The 20,523-nt window shown below is 40.3% G+C and overlaps 1 protein-coding gene across 7 annotated transcripts in view; it reads right to left on the bottom strand.

The window, feature by feature from the left end:
• Positions 1 to 20,523, bottom strand: part of Ptpn9 (protein tyrosine phosphatase, non-receptor type 9) — an 81,178-nt gene that overhangs the window by 24,094 nt on the left and 36,561 nt on the right. For 3 of the 7 annotated variants that reach the window (XM_087560686.1, XM_087560684.1, NM_001013040.1), the window contains 6 exon segments: positions 14,297 to 14,440; positions 12,336 to 12,425; positions 11,688 to 11,812; positions 7,630 to 7,735; positions 3,213 to 3,323; positions 30 to 358 (listed from right to left, as the gene is read on the bottom strand). In XM_087560686.1, coding sequence (XP_087416812.1) covers positions 30 to 358; positions 3,213 to 3,323; positions 7,630 to 7,735; positions 11,688 to 11,812; positions 12,336 to 12,425; positions 14,297 to 14,440 — 905 coding nt within the window. 7 annotated transcript variants of the gene reach the window in all.

Below are 20,523 nucleotides of genomic sequence, written 5' to 3'. Positions count from 1 at the left end.
GACTCAAACCTCTCCTACTTACTACTTACATAGAACAGTGGAAAGTGCCAACAGGGTTCTCACGACGAATGTCTTCATACTCCTCATAGATGCCCTGCTTTTGCCTGGTGTTAACATAGTCTACCAACTCTTGGATGGTCATGGCATGAGGACCTGGAACATGTACTGAGTCCCAGTCTAAGGCAGGAGGTAGGGAAAACAGGATGATCTCATCGAAGGGATCTGGATGGCCGTTCACTTGGGGCAGGAACTGGAAATTCCAAGTGGCGAGGTCAATTTTGATGTACCCACCCAGATTTTCGGGAAGGCATTCCCTCGGCAGGTGCTGGGTAACTTCAGATGTCTTTAATATCTGAATCTGCAAGAAAGAAAGAACAACGTTGAGTACTGGGGCTGTGGGTGAGCAAGGATACGAACAAGATAAAAACAAATGTGCTTCTACCAGGTTTGAAAATCAGATGAGATTTGCTTGAAACACTGTGTTTGAAAAGAGGCAGACTGAATTTTGTCAGCTTCTGGTTAAAATCCCATTAATTTCTCAGATAGCTAAATTCTAATCTCCAGAATGTCGATGAAATCCACTCCTGGAATTAGGATCCAAGTTATTTCTCTTCTGACACAAGGGATAGTGAGCAAAGGCTTCACACTGTTGTTTGTTTGTTTTTTAGTATAGAATAGAGTTTTTTCAGGGCATGAGCAGGGGAGTTGAGGTGGTAGTAGAAGAGGCAGAGAGAGGGGAGGTGGGGAGAGGAGAAGAGGGGAAGCCAGCCATGTGCACATGGAGAGAGAGGAAAGGGATGGGGTAAGAAGGGGAAGGGGTGAGGGGACAGAGTGGGAGCAAGAAGGGAGGAGCAAGAGCAGCTTCACACTGTTGACAAGCCTCTGCAGCACTGTCTTGCTGGAAGCTAAGGACGCACAGGTGGTGACGACTTTTGTCACTCTCACACTGACTCCATCTATTCTAAGTCTCTCAGCTTAGATTTCACTCACAGCTTTGTTTGGATTCTTCAAAGACAGAATTCTATGAAAGAAAGACAACCTAGGAAAAACATTAAATAAGTAATCGTATTTGATTCTGTTACATACTTAAATATAGCCATGCTAGGCCACGATGGTCTAGTTACTTCTCCTTAAGATCTCTATGGGAAAGGAGTGCCATTCCTACAAGATTAATCCCCTTGCTGGTGCCTCTTGTTTATTTTTTAAGTGTGTGTGTGTGTGTGTGTGTGTGTGTGTGTGTGTGTGTGTGTGTGTGTGTGAGAGAGAGAGAGAGAGAGAGAGAGAGAGAAAGAGAGAGAGAGAAAGAGAGAGAGAGAGAGAGAGGGGGGGGGGGAGAGAGAGAGAGAGAGAGAGAGGGAGAGAGAGAGAGAGAGAGAGAGAGAGAGAGAGAGAGAGAGAATATATGAGTGTATACCACATTCAGATAATGAGAGGCCAGAAGTGGGCACAGGATCCCTAGAACTATAGCTATACTTAGAAACTAACCAACTTGGTTGCTGGGAACCCAACTTGGGTATGTGCTCTTAACCACTGAGGCACCTCTCTGACACACCACTTTCAACTTCTTAAAAAGCCACTCTCTTTCTAAGAAGCTTCTTTAGCATCAAATATCCTTTTTTTCTCTACTCTGATCTCAGTACAAAGTTGCACTAGTACAATTTGCACAGTTACAAATTGCACTAGTAATTGTACTTTATCATTTAATTACCATAAAAATCTGACAATGCAGCCCAGGCGTGGTGGTGCATGATTTTGATCTCAGTACTCTGGAGGCAGAGGCAGGCAGATTTCTTTGAGTTAGAGGTCAGCGTGGTCTACAATGCCTAGTCTTCGAGGACAGCCAGGCTATTACACAACTTGGGTATGTGCTCTTAACCACTGAGTGAAAAACACTGTCTTGAAAAACAAAACAAACAAACAAACAAAAATCTGACAATGCAAACCTAATCCATATTATTTCTATTATTTTATCTTATTATTTTTTGAGACAAGATCTCATTTGTTCATACTGGCTTCAAATTCACTGTGTAGCTAAGAATGGCCTTGAATCTCCAGATTCTCCTGCCAGCACCTCCCAAATGCCAAGACAATAAGGATGTACACACTGTCATGCTACACACCACTGCCTGGACGTCATTCCTTTCAAATGCTATCATCACTGACTAAGAAACAATCTTTCAGATGTTAAAAACTCAAGAGATTATTAATTAGAGAAATAGAGTGAATATGGTCATTTTTTAAATTAGAAGCAATAAAAAACTGTTTTAAGAAAAAACAATGCCCAGAGATATGCATGGTGGTTCACTCCAGTCTCACCCAGTACTTGAAAGGCTGAGGCTAAAGACTACCATGAATGTGATGCCTAGTGGGCTACCACACAGTGAGCTGCAGACTAGCCTCAGCTATAGAATAAAACCCTGTCTCAAAGAATAAAACTAGAAAGAGACTTTCCCCACCACCCTGAAGGTCACTCACAGGGCCTTAACAGTACTTTCCAGTAAATAAACCAGTTTGACTTTCTTGAGCGTGCACAATCTCTCTCTCTCTCTCTCTCTCTCTCTCTCTCTCTCTCTCTCTCTCTCTCTCTCTCTTGTCCCCCCTCCCCCTTATTTTTCTTTTTTCTTTTCTTTTTTGTAAATATGCTGGAATCATCTCCAGGGGCCTTTTAGAAGCTAGACAAATAGTCTACTACTGAGTTACTTACTTAGCCCCAGACAAATCCGAGTAACAGTTGAGCTAATGTAGTTATATTGAGTGCTGATTTTGGTTCTGGTTTTAGTGTGGGGTGTTGGGGACTATACCTAGTCCCTTGGGCATGCTGAGTATGCACTTTGATACTGAGTTACACCCCCAGCCTTTAAATACTATTAAGTATTAATAGTGCTTTATGTAACACTAAGTTAAACTTTGGGAATCTACAATCCTTAAAATACTTCCGGGAAACATTGGTTCAGTACTATTGTACTCATGGTGTTGTGAAAAAGAGTTAGATAAATTGTGGCCTTTTCCTACCCACAAGTTTGTGGACAGTGGACTCATAATGTGGCAGACTGATGAGTAGAGAAGGAGTGGGTATAGTAAAGGAAGGGACACCACTCTGAGAGACAAGTCCAGAGGATTCTTTGAAGGCAGAAAACTAACTGGCAAGAGTTCAACAGCAGAGACCAGAATGTATTATCTAGCTCCAATAAGAAAAGACTAGCTTGCCTTACCCTCTCCCGGACTTTATCCTTCAAGAGCAGGCTGATGATAGAATAGGGCACTCGGAACCATATGGGTGCTCCTACAATCAGCACCTTCTTCAGTCGAGCTGGAAATGCTCCCTGTGGAGAAAATGGGTGAGGAGTTGAAGCCCGGACATAGCTGAAACTGTTCAGGCCCAAAGTATGGGTTCTTGCCACTCTGCTTCATGCACAGGCAAGAGAGATCTGACAGCTTAATTCAGAAATAGGTAAGTTGAAAGTGATTAAAATAAATAAAGAAATTAGAAGTTGATCTACCTTTAAAAGTAATGATGTTAAGTTCATGTTAGTCATATACTTTATGGATAAGAAGTTACTCTATTTTTTTTATTATTATTGGTGAGTGAGGAGATATGTGCCACAGTGTGCACACGAGGATCAGTTTCCTCCTTTTGCCTTTATATGGATTCTGGGAATTGCACATAAGTTACCAGACTCTCGTGGCATACTCACTGAGTCATCCCGTGACCCCGATGTTTCTCTTTCTACTGCACATATCATACAACAGCACCCATATTTACAGCCTACAAAAATTCAGCTTACTAAAACTTTAGATTTCTAATAAGTTGAGATAAACATTTTACTTTATAATCTTCATCTAGTTCAATGTGTGTGGTGTGTGTGTGTGTGTGTGTGTGTGTGTGTGTAAATAAAAAATTGCCTACCTTAATCTTTTCTCCATTTGTTCATTTATTCAACCAATATATAAATCTGGGTCAGAGGTGTAACTCAGTGATACTGTGTGTTTATCATGTACAATACCTAGGTTTGATATCCAACACAATAAAATACATGTATGCATGCATACATACAAACATACACATGATCTAGTATATACAAGCACAAATGAGGTCTTAGAAAAGCAAATAGACTACTCTTAGTGGGAAAAAAGAGATAACCCTATTTATAGAAGCCATAAAGACAAAAGTATGTAAGAGATACATTGCAGCATATCACTGTTAAACCACCGTACTTGGTTTCATTACACTTTTTAACACTCCAGCCTTCCTCAGGGCAGGGTTACCATGTAATAAGGAATCAGGGGGCTGGAGGGATGGCTCAATCGGTAAAGTACATACCACACAAGTATGGAGGACCTGAGTTCAATATCCAGTAGGCACATAAAGTCACCAGCACAAGTGAGACAAAGAGATGGATCCTACGACTCAGTGGCCAGCAGCCTAGCCTAGTCAGTGAGCCCTGAGTCCTTGAAAAGACCTCATCTTAAAAAACAAGGTGGACAGGTCCTAACAATGGTACCTACAGTTGATCCCTGGCCTTATTTGTACACACATGTGTACCTACACACTCGTAAATACATACATCCAAAGTAAATTAATAAGTAGTCCCCAGCAACTGGCTAAAAAAGGGCAACTGTAGCTTTTTTTTTCTATTTTGAATAAACTAGTCTCAGTTTCACTTACTACCCTTTGTTCTTCCCACCCAGCCTTGGTTCTGCTAAATTTGAGGAGTTTCAAACACTCCCTACACAGAATATACAACATCCACAACAAAATTCTTCTTCATTCAGACTTAAAAACTACTTTCTTCCTTTCCTTCAAAGATGCAAGAATTTATTTCAGGACAAATACTCAAAGCCCTTTTAACGTCCTAATCAATGTGGAGAAATAGCTTTATTTCAATAGGGTGGAGGACAGCAGAAACCATTATGCTGCATCATCTTCATCAGAAAAAGATAAGAGAACCGACCATAGTCCACTTAAACACACTGTAACAGCACTTGGGAGGTGTAAAGCCTGCTCTACACAGCAAGCACTAGACGAGCCTATACTATACAGGGACCCTGTTTCACAATAAGACCAAGCAGAGAGAAGTTATCTCATACAGTCTTGGAAAACCTGTTCATTGATAGTGTCTACAGGAAGGCATCTTCCATTATATATTCTTTTGGTGTTGTGTTGTGCTATGTTATGTTATGTTCATTGGTGTGAGGGTATTGTATCCCCTGGAACTGGAGTTATAGACAGTTGTAAGCAGCCATGTGGATTCTCTGGAAGAACAGGCAGTATTCTTGACCACTAAAACATCTCTCTAGCACCCATTACATACTCTTTAAAATGTACATATATACCCTTTAACCAGTTCGTTTTCTGGTTAAAATGCTATCCTAGCAACACAAAGGACTTTTTTTTTTCTTTTTAAAGAAAGGATCTCACTATCTTGTTCTGACTGGCCTGGCATTGGCTATATAGACTAGGCTGTCCTTAAACTCACCGAGATCCACCTGGCTCTACTCCCCCCATATGCCCCCTCTCACCCCATGCTAGGACACCTGCCCAAATGCTTTTTTTTTGCCTTAGTTAAAGACAGGGTCTTATCTACAGTCATCCTGGACTAGTCTGGTACTCTTATGTAGTCCTAAACTATTGACAGTCCTACCTTACCCTCTCAAGTGCTGGTATTACAGTCCCGTGACAACAAACCTCACAAATGCCAATGTCCTACACTCCCAGTTCCTGAACATTTGTTCATTCATACTGTATATTTGTACTTTTGTTTTCTGAGACAAAGGATCTGATTATGTATTCCATGGTGGCCTTGACCACAATTAGAGGCATGTGCCACCGTAACTGGCTTGCACAATCTGTCTTATGCCATTCAGTCTTCCCTAGTCATATTAAATAGTTACACATTAAAAAGCATGGTTTAGGAGCTGGAGAGATGGCTCAACAATTAAGAGCAACAGATGCTCTTCCAAAGGTCCTGAGTTCAATTCCCACCAACTACAGGGTGACTTGCAACCATCTATAATGAGTTCTGATGCCCTCTTCTGGCATGTAGATATATATGCAGCTAGAGTACTCACATACATTAAATAATTTTTTTAAAAAAGTACATTTTTCAGAATGTGAGAGGGTTTTTGTTGTTTGAGACGTGGTTTGAATAAAAATGGACCCACAAGCTCATATATTTGAATATTTAGTCCCAATTTGGAGGAACTGTTTGGGAAGGACTGGGAAGTATGGCATTGTTAGAGAATGGGAGTCACTGGGGGCAAGCATCAGGGCTACAAAAGACGGTACCATTCAGATGCTCTATCCTCCGGCTTGTGGATTAGGATGTCAGCTCCCAGCTGTTACTACCACCATGCTTTTACTCCACCGACATGGACTCTAACCCTCTGAAACCATAAACTCAGTTAAATGCTTTCTCTCATACATTGCCTTGGTCATGGTGTTTTGTCATAGCAACAGAAAAGTAACCTATGCTGTCATAGAACTTGCTATGTAAGCCAAGGAGGTCTTGAGTTTCTAATCCTCCTGATGCTAGGCACTCTGAATCAAATGCAGGCCCCTCTGAAAGCTACAAAGCATTGTACCAGTTGAACTACATTCTTAGCCTACCTGATTATCTTTTAAATATGAAAAAAGCATAACTTTATGGCTGGGGAAGATGGCTAAGTTGGTAACATGCTTGCCTTACAAGCACAAGCACTTGAATTTAATACCTAGAACTAATAAAAAATTGCTACGTGTGGTGACATATATTTGTAATTCCGGGGGTTAGGCAGAAACAAAAGGAACCCTAGGGCATGTTAGCCAATCAATCTACCCTAATTGGTGAACTACAGACCAATGTTTCAAGAAGTGGATGGTGTGCCTGAGAATGACATCTACAGCTGTCTGCTGGCCTCCATATATACAAGTGTACAAGCACATGCATGCACATACATGTACACATTAATTTATAAAACAAGTCACTAGACCTAAGATATAGGAAGATAAGGAACTATGAAGTGATATGTATGGAACTTTTACACATCTATATATGTGCATAATTTTACATAATATAAATAGACCAAATGAACTTACATGCACTAAAGCGAAGTAAAAAATACAGTTCATCCAGAATTCAGACACATATCCAGAAAGTCACTGGCTAGATGGCATTTTTTCATAGTTGTCATAGGTAGGTCTTTATTAATTACAAAGCTCAGGAAAAGGGATATTTTATGTCTAAGAATTTGCCTATGGCTTTTCATCTTCATTACTTCCTTTTTAGTCTTATGGTTGTAGTTTTGTAAAAGGACCTCATTCCTTGTGTAGCTGAAGCTGGTCTGAATCTTACTTTGTAGCCAAGGATGAAGTAGAACTTACTATGTAATTCCGCCTACCTCACACCCATGATATTCCTCTTGCCCTGGCCTCCCAAGTTCCTGCATTACTGTGTGAGCCACTAAACCATCTCAGATAATTCTACGTGACTTTTAAGATCACTTCTTGTTCTAAGGAAACAGATATTCTTATATATAGGTGACCTTTAAAATTAAACATAAGATCTGAAATTTATATTTTTCTAAAAAGTATTTTCCCAAAGAATAAAAGAAAAAAGAACACGTAAAAGGATTCCCCTTTTACAACCTTACCTTCAGCAGGTTTAAGACTTTCTTGCCGAGATCTAGCTCAAAGTTGGCATAATTAGACCCACACATATCATAGATGAACACCAGTCCATTCCTTTGAGTTTCAAAACTGTAAACCAATCATTAAACAAAGCATTTAATTTAATACAAAGTCTTCATTCAAAGGTAAACCAGGTCCTTACATACTCAAAAGGTTGTTAGAATTATTATTATCATCATCCATATAGTTAGTGTGTGTGTGTGTGTGTGTGTGTGTCTGTGTCTGTGTGTGTCTGTGTGTGTTCACTTGTGCATGCCATAGCAAGTGTGGGAATCAGAAGACAATTTTCAGGAGTCAGCTCTGTCCTTTCCTTCCACCATGAAATCCAGGGATTCAGCTCAGGTTCTCAGGTTAATATAGCTTGTGCTTTGAGATACTGAGCCATCTTGCCAGTCCAGAAATAAAGTACTTGATTGTACTATTCTAGATAGAAAGTTCTTACACTTATTGTTTTAGGTTTTTCTCGGAGGGTTTCATGCATCCTATGTGCTCACTTGGCATTAAACCCAGGCTGGCTTCAACCTCAGGGTAATCCTCCTGACACACTCGCTTTGGTGCTAGGGTTTTAGGTATGGGCCCCCTCAAGGTTTTCATGTTGTGTCTTCATCTTTGCACTCCCTCCTGTAAGCCCCCATTCCATCATACTTCTACAGAATCTAAAGGGAAGCACTGGCAAAGAGTTAACATTTTAAAATATCAATTCTTGTCAATTATGTGTATATGAAAATACTTTAAAATCCAGTTCAAGTATATTCATTTAAAATTTGTGTATCTAGTATACTTCAGGTTCAGTGAATTAACTTTCTGAAAAGGGAAAAAAAACTTTAGTTCTAAAATGCATAGAGGTTTTTCTGGCAGAATATATTTCTACTGGCCCCTAATGCATTAATATTAATCTTAACTCCTTTTTTTATAACCTCAAGAGATTATTATTCCTCAAGATTAAAGAAGCTGTCAAAGAGGCATAATTACCAAGTAGATTATCTAGGTCTAGAGAATTTCCATTTTCTCAACAAGCTAAACTAGGGCCAATTAAGGAATTACCAGGTTTTCTCCTCAAAGATAGCGGCCTAAAACAAGTCAGTGACACAGGGGAAGAAGTATAATGATAATAAACTACAGGGCTTAGAGACCTAGGTTCCATGATCCTATATGAAGTTGCTCATCCTCTGAACACACATGGAATGATATAAAATCTATGATGCTTCTTGGTATATAACATGAGGCATCACAGTGAGCCAACTGCTGCCTACTGAGCCTGAGTCCTGAGCTACACGCAGCGAGAGACACCAAAAAGCTTAAAACACAGCCCTCGCTTCACATTTGCTTCAAAGGAAGGAAGTACATAAAGGGTAATCAAAGCAGCAAGATAGGTTATGATCACTTTGAAGAAGATAGGTAATAGATAAGTGAACATCCCTGTTAGCATTCCCTCTCTCCTGAACTTTCTGAGAGGTAGTTTTCCTTCACTCTCCTAAACTAAAGGAGTGTTTCCAAAGTGCAGCCCTAAAGACTGAAGGCTGAGACATTCCAGTCTGGTACACAGGGAGTTCAAGACTACTGAGACTGCTGGCCTCATTCCTCAGCAACAGTACGTGCAAGACTCAAATGCAGCTCCCACTAAGCGTCAATCACAGAAGCTACATGTTAAAAAAGTAACAAATAAGGCAGTACACAGTAACTATTCAGAGAGCCCCACTTCAGAATGTCTCTAGACTACAGACAATTTGTATATGCTTACTCTAGGCCAGGTAAGCTATATGAAACCCTATTTCAAAACAAACAAAACAAGCCAGGAAGTGATGGTTCGCGCTTTAATCCCATACTAGAGGTAGATGCAGGGAGATCTGCTGAGTTCAAGGCCAGCATGGTCTACAAAACAAGTTCCGAGACAGCCAAGGCTATATACACAGAAACTCTGTCTTGAAAAACCAATACAAACCAAACAAACAACAAAAACCAAGTCCATTCTGAAATTTTATATGTGGCTCAAGTCAGTCTCAAATTCATGATCCTACTACCTTAATTGTCTAAGGTACTATTTTGTCTGACCCCAATAGACTGTGGTCAGGTGTCATGTTTTTTTGTTGTGGTTTTGTTTGTTTTTTGTTCTTTTTCTGAAACAGAGTCTCTCCTCACAGCTTAAGCTGGCTTTAAAAATCACAGCATCTTCCCCCACCTCCTAAGTACTAAGATTACAACAAGCCAACTGTTACTTTTAATTTTTCCTTATACGTATGAGCATTTGGCCTGCATGCATGTATGTGCACCACATGTCTGGTAACCAGAAGTTAGAAAGGACATTGGATACCCTGAAACTGAAGCTGCCAATGGTTGTGAGCCACCATGTAGGTGCTGGGAATGAAAAACCCAGTTCTCTCAAAGAGTAGCCAGTACTCATAACTGCTGGGCCATCTCCCTGGTACTCCAATCCCTTCCCCCCTTTTGAGGCAAGTAATCACCATATAGTTTCAGATAGCCTGGATCTCACTATATAGACCACACTGGCATCAAATTTACACAGACCCACTTGCCTCTGCCTCCAGAATGCTGGCATTAAAAGAGTGCACCAACCCACTGGGCTAGCTAGCCAGCTACCATCAATCTATCTATCCATCCATTCATCCATCCACCTATCTATCCATCCATCCATCCATCCATCTATCTATCTTATAGCACTGGGGATTAAACAGGGCAATAGATAAGATTTCCACCACTGAGCCACATAACTGCAGCTCCCAGATTGGTTTGTTTGGTTTGCTTTAGTTTTTATCAAGACAGATTCTCTCTATGTAGCCTTGGCTGGCCTGAAATTTATTATGTAGGCTAGGGAAACCTCAAATTTGTGGTGATAATCCTGCCTCTGACTCCTGAGTGCTAGGACTGCAGGTACTACTAGGCATGGCTTGTTTTATTTTTGTTTTTCCATACTAGAGAAAGAACCTGGATTCTTACATGTGCTAGGCAAGTAACTACCCCAGTATACCCCAGAGGGTTGGTTTTGAGTTTTTTTTCTTTATTGTTTTTATTTTATGTGTATGATTTGCCTACATGTATATATGTGAGCAGCGGACATGCCTGATGCCCATGGAAGCTAGAAGAGGGTCTGAATCTCCTAAGACTAGAGTTACAGATGGCTATGAACCACCATGTAGGTGCTGAATTGAACCTGGGTCCTCGGGGCTGGGGATTTAGCTCAGTGGTAGAGCGCTTACCTAGGAAGCGCAAGGCCCTGGGTTCAGTCCCCAGCTCCGAAAAAAAAGAACCAAAAAAAAAAAAAAAAAAAAAAAAAAAAAGAAGGAACCTGGGTCCTCTGAAAGAGCATCCAGTGCTCTTAATTTCTGAGTACTTTCTCCAACTCCCATAATGTTTTTCTTTGTTTGCTTTGGCTGGGTTTTGTTGTTGTTGCTGTTTTCAGCACAGGGTTTCTCTGTGTAGCCCTGGTTCACTCAGAGATTCACTGGCCTCTGCCTCCCAAGTGGTGGGATTAAAGACATGATCCACCACCCAGCCCCCAGAGAGTTTAACATGAACAAGACTAACAGATGGCCTAAGACTGGTGACATGGGCCTGTAATCTCTACTGTTTGAGATACTGAGGCAGGAGAATACTAAGTTTGTATGGGTAACTAAGTCAGACAGCATCTCAAAGTTAAAGGGGCAAATAAAGGAATGATTAAGACATAAGCTACTGGTAGTAAATATGCCTTAGCATGTGGAAGCCCTACATACACAAACTCAATAGACTTCTTTCCTCCTTCAAATAAACCATTCTCAGTATATTAACAATTGTTATGAACTGTCTCTCTCAGCTTTTGTTAATCCTAAACTAGGCGAAGGGATGCAAACAAACAGAACACAGCATCCTAACTAGAAACCCACACTCTTAAACAAAGGAGTTGTTTCTACTCAGACTGCCCAGGTTGTGTCCGAGGGGCAATGGTGAGAGCATGCCTGAGTTTAATCAATTCAGACTGTCACCTTCCTGAGGTAGACACCCACTAAATAGTGTTACTGCTTACCTGTCCACAGCTCTGTCTAGCAGGTAAAACAAGGCTTGGAGTACCACATGTTGGACAGACTTGTGGGGATGGTGTAACCTGGCAGTGAAAAGGGCAATGGAGGCTCCAGTTGGGTCTCGAACATTCTAAAGCAAATAAATCAGGAAATATTTAGAAATGAAAAATCAAAAACAAAACAAAACAAAAAAACCACAGGAATGTTTTAGATGTATTGTCCTGGACAGAGATTTGACACATGAAGAGAAGATCTACCCACAGAACTTCCTTAATTTGTGTGTATTCTTCCTTCCATAAAGGGAGCAGTGTTGTGATCACCCTAGGCCCGACTCTCTCAGCACTCCCTTGAACCACTATTTAGTGGAGAGTTTCCATTAAGTAAGGATGTGTTTTGATACATTATTAACTCTTCCCAACAAGCTGACCAACAACTTTTTTAATGGATCAATGAAGAAAAAGCTTTAAGTCTACTGTTCCATAGCTCAATTATTCAACTATTATTAATAATTGATACTTTTAATTAGTAACTCGATTATTATTAGAACAATTTAGTAGCAAAATGTGTTGATAAGGAACCTAGGCACAAAACTCTAAATAAGGCAACAGCTACCAAAGGCTATAACAAAGCACGAGACTGCTCTACAGACTCACCAAGATGGTGAACTTCCCGCTGAGGATCTCAGAACGGAGCGGCTCCTCATGAGGCTTCAGCTTCACAATGCCTTCCTTCCGTCTTGTTTCCTAAAAAGGAAACAATGAAGAGATGAATTAATACAAAAATATGACATATCCAGAAAAATTGCATGTAGCTGTCAAATCTCAGGGATGGGACATGAGAAATCAACTAAGTGAACTGTGAATCCCATTGTACCATGCCTTAGCATTCCAGGGCAGTTAGCTGTTACCATAATTCCGGTCCTCATCCACCTTCTCAGGACCATCTGTTCTGATGCCCCCAAGAGTCAGCTCTAGTTTAGCCATTCGGAAATACCTGTACCCCACACACAGGTTTCAGTTGCTTATAGGAACTGTCTATTTGGGTATCCCAAAGACATGGGTAAACTAAACCCATAACCTTCTTTCTACATAAACCCACCCTACTTCAATGTCTCCAAAATTAATTAATGTTACCTGCACTGATCTTGACACACAAGTCCCAACTCTGACACCTTACTCATTTTTCTCACACACCAGTTTAAGCAGCTCCTACCCATTGGAAGTCTAAATTTGTCTACTTTTCTCGATTTCCCCTGACATTATGTATTTAATAGTACTGCCATTATCTCTCCTAGTAAGTACAACAGTCCTCAAACTGATCTTTCTGGCTCCAAGATAATTGGTGATGTACACTCTCCAAAACTACACTGTCAAAATCTTTCTCGAAATGCAAATATGGAAAATGTATTACATTGCCTATATCATGAATGGATTTCTGAAGCCTTAATAATCTGGTCTTATTTATCTGTGCTCTCCATCTCTTGCCATGCCTTGACTCCAACTCAATATTCTGGCTTAGTTCAATTTTACTTTCTACCACTGAGGATCTAAACATACTGTTCTCTTATATTGTTTGGTTGTAAACCTAGCCTTTAAGAGCTAAGCCATACTTCACCCGTGCTTGATCCCTACTCATCCTTCAGATTTAAGGTTAGTACTCTTTATTGATTGTTTACTCTCTCTTCTAAATAACAATCATGGCACAGTTAATATAGTAGGTATGCAAGTAATATCTATGGAGTAAGTAATGAGTATTGGATGAGCTGAGCCATGCGATAAGTGTGAGCGAATTCCAGTGCTTGTTTGTTTTCCCAGGATTCCTTTTTTTTTTTTAAAGCACAGATGGTTTCTCTTCAGAAGAAATTCCTAACCACAAAGTAACATAACATATAGCTTTCTATCAAAGATGCTACAATCCAAGAAAGCAAACACAACATAGAATCAGTCTTGAACTTCCTTTTTAAAAAAATCTTAGCCAGCTGTGGTAGATTATGCCTTTAATTCCAGCACTAATGAGGCAGAGGCAGATGGATCTCTATGAGTTTGAGGTAAGCCTGGTCTACAGAGCAAGTCTAGGACAGCCAAGGCTATGCTAAGAAACCCTGTCTCAAAAAAACCAAGCCGAAACAAACACCAAAAAAGACACTGCCAAGAACCTGACCTGGCTAATATAGCCACTTTTCTTTTCCAGAGCTAACACCTCCCTTTTCTTGAATAGCTCTTTAGTTCAAAGTTCATCAGGATGACAGCTTTCTAAAATTTCATGAGGCCTTAAACTACAGCTGTAAAATATACCAAATAGGTTGTCCAGGAGGCAGGGAAGACAGCAAGGATGAAAACTCCAGGAAGGAGTGTGTCACAGGATGACATTAAGAGACTTTCTTTGCCTCAGTCCTCACATGTAGCATGCTGGCCTACAAGCAAATTTCGGGTTTGTTAAGTGTTTCCAGAAACCGGCAGCCCAACCTCAGTTCTCACAGGGTTTGTGGACATTGATTCATTTTTAACAGAATAAAAGAGAAGTAGAAATATCAACATGTATAAAGTAAAGCAGAAAAAAAAATAGCAAAACTTAGCTCAACGGTTCCAAATGAGTCTGATCCTGAGTCACTTACTCTGTAGCAGTGAAACAGCTCTACAGCACGGAGCACATCAAACTTTCTGGCCATGAGGAACTTGACAGCCACGTTCCAAGAGAGAGGAGAAACATTATACTGTACTGTCCACTTGTTGATCTCTTCAAGAAACTGCTTGGTAGCCTGTTAAAATAACAAAATGAGGACAATTAGTAAAAAGAAAATACATTTTAGAAACATAAAAGAAGCAAGCAGGCAAAAAATTATTATTTGTTCCCCAAATGAGATTCATTTACATAGCAAGCTTAAGGCCGGTCTGGGCTATCTGAGATTCTACCCCCCCCCAAAAAAAGGGGATTGTGGAGGGGGAGCTAGAAAGATGGATCAACAGGAAAAGGTACCCACTATTAGTCCAATGCCAGATCCCATATGGCAGAAGGAAAAGAACAGATCCCTGCAAATTGTCCTCTGAATTCCACATGCCATGAATGTGCATGTATGCACACAGACAAATACATAAATAAAAGTAATTTTAAATTTTAATTTCAAAACATTTAAAAGGGTTGTCTTAGTTAGGGTTTTACTGCTATGAACCAAGGCATCTCTTATAAGGCATAACATTTAATTGGGGCTGGCTTACAGGTTCAGAGGTTCAGTCCTTTATCATCAAGGCAGGAGCATGGCAGCATCCAGGCAGGCATGGTGCAGGAGGAGCTGAGTTCTACATCTTCATCTGAAGGCTGCAAGGAGGAGAATGGCCTCCAAGCAGCTAAGATGAGAGTATTAAAGCCCACGCCCCCAATGACACACCTATTCCAACAAGGTCTTACCTCCTAATAGTGCCACTCCCTGGACCAAACATATAAAAGCCGTAATTTTAGTGTTTACTCTTTAGGATAAAAAGTACAGCTAGTTCAGAGAAGACATAGCACTGGAATGCATGAAGGAATAATGAGAAAACCTCTTCTAGGAGGTGGGATTAGAGTACTCTGCCAGTACCCCTGACTTTGGCCAAAGTATCTATTTTTTCATTTTAGAATTATTTAAATTGAGATTTTATGCATGTATATTCTGAGTACCTAAAAGATTTCTGTATTGCTATTCTGTTCTATTTAGAAATTTTTCTTGACTATTAATCCAGAAAATGATGAAATTTCTGAATTTTAACTATGCCCATATTATCAGTCAATCAACTCACAGTTATGATGTATCTATCCAGTTGGGCATAGTGGCACTCAGGAAGCAAAGAGGATCTCTATGAGTTTGAGGCCAGCATAGTCTATATAGTGAGTCCCAGGACAGTCATGGCTACATAATGAAAGCTTGTCTCAAAAAATAAAACAACAAAAAGACGATTTACTCATGGTAAGCCATACTTTTTTCTTAATCCATGCCAAGGAAAATTATAACACTGAAGCTGCTTCAGCGATGTCAGGTCCAACCTACACTAACTTTTCAGTTGAAAAATAGGAGACCAGGCATCGTGGTATACACTGCAGTCCCAGCAAAAAGGCAGGAGATCTCTAGGAGTGTGAGGCCATTCTGTTCTACATATCAAGTGTGATAGACAGGATAATGTAATAGACCCAGCCTCAAGGGGAAAAAAAAGAAAGAAAATTAAGTGCTATACATACCTGTAATTTCATCACTCGAATAGCAAAGAATGGCAGAAGAATTACTTGGCCCAAGTTCTAAGACACCCTGGTCTACACAGCCAGGCTAAGGGCTACATAGAGAAATCCCATTTCAAAGATGGGGAAAGAGGAAAGGAAGGAAAGGAGACTTGGTTGTAGTGGTACATATCTGTGACAGCAGCATTTGGGGAGGGAAGGCAGGAGGATTGGGAGTTTGAAGCTGTCTCCTAGGCTCTATAGTCAAGACAAGCCTGAGTCATATGAGACACCAACAAACAAACAAAAAGAAAACAAGGGGGAAGGGCTAAGGGCTATGACCTACTTCAGAGACTTGGCAACAATTCTCCCTTGCAAATCCAATTCAAATTGCTACATACTGTTTAAACAACTCTCAAACTAGGATCCCAGGAGGGTCAGCATACCTTACAACATAGCACCTGATTCATCCTCAATTTTCTAGGAAAGCTTTATAAACGAGGGGAAAGTCCAAGGCCTGGAGTGCAGAGTTTTTAAGCCTTGCAACTGAGGAAATGTAACTTATATCACCTCAGAAAGAAAAGCAGAAAAACTAACTAAGCACAGAGCACAGAAAGAGTCAGGAAACAGACCATGATGAAAAGCTTTCAAAGATCACACTGTCCCACAACCAGCTGAAGCCAGACCACAGAACTGAGTCTCAGAGAAGACAACAGAACAAATTTAGAATGTTCCCCAAGAACATTTGTGTTCTATCTGTAAAGTGGCCAGCATCAGAATGAGGAAAGATAGAAAAGAATAAAAGCAGGCACAGATGCTGAAACAAAGCCCCAGTCAGTCAGGAAGGTCCCCAGGAACTTCTCAAATGGAGTCTGCTTTTTGGTGAACACATCACCTTTGACTCTTTTCTTGAAAGGGTCTCACTGTGCAGCTCTGGCAGCTGGAAACTCACTACATAGACCAGGGTGGTATGAAACTCAGAGATTTTCCTATCTCTGCATCCCAAATTCTGGGATTAAAGGCATGTGCAGCCACATCCAGTTTAATGCATCACCTTTTAAATCTAATCTTGTAATGGACTTCTGATGTTTACAAATCAAATACTAGAGTAAAAGAACACACCTTTCTCACTGCTTAGTTGTAAGAATATGCACCAAACATTGTACAGGTGCATTGTGAGAGAGGAAATCTGAATGACCAGAAAGGGATATGATCAACACATACCCAACTGGTAAGATGACCCTTCACTGTGATAAACCATTGTAGAGAAGCCTGTTAAGTGAGACTTACTATAGAGATGACGACCAAATGTCTATTTATCCCAGATAAGTAACCAACTACAGATGAAAGTGACAACTACACAAAGCTCAATTTGGTAAGCAAATTAGTTTATTGGGATGAGTCACAGGAGCAGAGACAATTAGTTCAAAGGCAGCTGTATCAATCTCAAGCCGGGTGACAACACTAAAAAGCTGCATCCATAGAGCTCTGTGTACAACTTTCATGCAGCACAACAGGTTAGAAAGCCTCATCCAGGCAGCTCTACCTCCTGTCTTACCTCTAGCGACTGTTCCTACGGCAATAAGGTGGAAAAGGTTTCTGTGCATTCATGTTACTTTCAGAAAGTGTTTGAGACTTGTGAGTTATTTACTTCCCTAATGTCATGAATCTCTTCTCATTCCTGCAACTTCAACTCAGAATTTAAAACTTCTTGAGCCTTAAGAAACCTCCCTCTAAAAGAGTGGTTCTCAACCTTCCTAATGCAGTTCCTTCTTTTAACACAGTTTCTCATGTTGTGGTGACCACCCTCTAACCATAAAATTGTTTCAGTGCTACTTCAATAACTGTAATTTTGCTACTGTTATGAATTATAATATAAATATATGATATGCACAATATCTGATATGCAACCCAAGGGGTTATAAACCATGGGTTGAGAACCACCACTCTATAATGAAATATTTGATCTCCCAGGGAACTGCTAAAAAACAAAGCCAGATGTAATATCTCACATCTGTAATGCTAGTGTTCAAGAGGCAGAAAAACTTGTATCTTCACAAGTTCCAGGCAAGCCTGGTCCATATAGCAAGTACAGGCCAGCCAGAGATGTAGTTTCACACAGCTTTCATATACTTCCTTCAAAGTACATCTGCCCTTTTCCTTTTCTTCTTTTTTTGAAACATAGTCTTACTAGGACAGCATGGCTGGCTTGGAACTCTTTGTAGACCAGGCTGGCATTAAATTCATACAGCTCTACCTCCCTCTGCTCACTGAGTGGTAGGATTAAAGGCATGAGCTACTATACCCAGGGTGCAAATTTTTTTTAAGTCACTGCATAGACAATCTTTCATGTTTTCAATTTTCATATGTACTGAAAAATGAATGATTTATTTATGGGGAATAATGTGTTTTTATACCTACACATACACATGCACATACTCATACAGAATGATTAAATCAAGCAAACTACCTATTAATTGAAATAATTATTTTTATTGGATTATTTTTTATTTACATTTCAAATGTTACCCCCTTTCCCCCACCCAACCACCCACCCCTTCCCGCCTCCCCGCCCTGACATTCCTCTATACTGGGGTGTCCAGCCTTGGCAGGACCAAGGGCCTCTCCATTTGGTGCCCAACAAGGCCATCCTCTGCTATGTATGCAGCTAGAGTCATGGGTCTGTCCATGTGTAGTCTTTGGATGGTGGTTTAGTCCCTGGGAGCTCTGGTTGGTTGGTATTGTTGTTCTTATGGGGCTGCAAACCCCTTCAGATCCTTCAATCCTTTCTCTAACTCCTCCAATGGAAACCCCATTCTCAGTTTAATGCTTGGATGCAAGCATTCACCTCTGAAATAATTATTTTTTTCTGATGTAAATACTTGAAATGTGTTTTTAGCAGTTTTGAAGTATACCACCTTGTTATTAACTATTAATTACTACCCTATGCAGGAGACCTAACTGTAACTTCACACGTTTTCACTACCATGTCTCCATTCTCCTCATCCTGCATTTCTGGTGGTCACCATCCTACTCTCTGCTTACATGACTGTGGATTTTTGAAATTTCAAAAATATATGAAAACATGCAGTATTGGCCCCTCTCTAATCGCCTCTCGGCCTTTTGGCAGAGATCAAATGTTCTTTCCTACATTTTGTCTTCTTTTAACAAACTCAGTTCCTCCAATGTTCTTAATGTCCTGCTGCTCCCTCCCAATAGCTGTTGCCTTAAGCTGACCTCTGACTCCCTGCTGGTCAGGATGTTGTTCTTGGCTTTAAGCACGGGAACAATTCCTCCCGATTTGGTTGTACAAGGCCCTGCATGAAGACAGACCAATGTACTGTAAACAGTGATGTGATATTTACAGATATAAACACAGACACACCACCTGTTCAGTTCAGCCTCAGCCTCCTACATTTCCATCCCTCTGATGAAATAGATAAACCCCTGAAAGAAGTCAAATGGTTGGTCTCATATTCACAGTCTTTCTAGACAAGATTTATATATTTTCTTACACATGGATTTTACACAACTACTGAGTTGTGTGTGTGTGCGCGCACACACACACAGACACACACAATCACTGGTTGCCCTATTGATTACCAGAAAAATATGTCCTAGTAACTCTGACAAGCAACATATTCTTCAGGATGGATAACTGAAATTCCAAAAATTAATACTTAATGTATTTCCTGGTGAAAAAAGGAATGGGCCAAAAGATGAGTCACAGCTTAGAAACTATTTCAGCTGAAGGTCAATTTGGACTATATCTTGGCTTCTAAGTAGTTGCAAGGGGTTACAGTTCAAACAGCATTGCTCTTCCTTTGGGAAAAGATCTGAATTAACCTACTGAAAAACTAGTACTATCACTTACAATTCCCTTCAAGTGACTTCCAGTAAAAGTGAGATTTGTTCCAGCACAATCAAAGACAGAGAGTAAAAGTACACTCCAAAACTCGTGTGTATTTGGGTTTATTTTGAGGTGGGTTTTTTGTTTGTTTGTTTGTTTTTGGGTCTCACTGTGTAGCTAGCTCTAACTAGCCTTTAATTCCTAGAGATTCAGCTGCCTCTGCTTCACAAGAGCTGGGATTAAAGGCTACAATCAGGTTAAGGTAAAAAAACAACAAAGTTCCTGAAAACCCACCATAAACCAGCATAGAAACCTAGAAATTGGGCAGGTAATACTCTGGATCCTGTACACTGATGCTAAAATAATAGTATCAGAGAGAAGAAAATCTACACAACTGGATATTTATTAGTGGCACACACCTATATCTAAAATTTAGGAGGCTAAGACAGTGATTTCAAAGCCAGCCTGAGCTGGAGTATAAGACCCTATCTCAAAAATAAGTGAGCTGGACAGGTAGCTCAGTGGGCACAGTGATAGTACACAAGGTCCTAGGTTCAACCCCCAGTTGCACATAAACTGAGTATGAGAGGATATGCCTAAAACCCTACCATTCAAAAGGGTGAAGGGGTACACAAAGAATTCCAGGCCAACTACATGAAACCCTGTTTTAAAAAAACAAACAAACAAAAAAAACCAAAAACAAACAAACAGCGCAAGGCCCTGGGTTCAGTCTTCAGCTCCAGAAAAAAACAAAAAACAATTTTTAAGATTTATTTTTATTGGGGTTGGGGATTTAGCTCAGTGGT

Source organism: Rattus norvegicus, chromosome 8, assembly GCF_021556685.1.
Source record: "Rattus norvegicus strain SHRSP/BbbUtx chromosome 8, alternate assembly SHRSP_T2T, whole genome shotgun sequence".
Lineage (NCBI taxonomy): Eukaryota > Metazoa > Chordata > Mammalia > Rodentia > Muridae > Rattus > Rattus norvegicus.
This window is presented reverse-complemented; position numbering and strand designations above follow the sequence as displayed.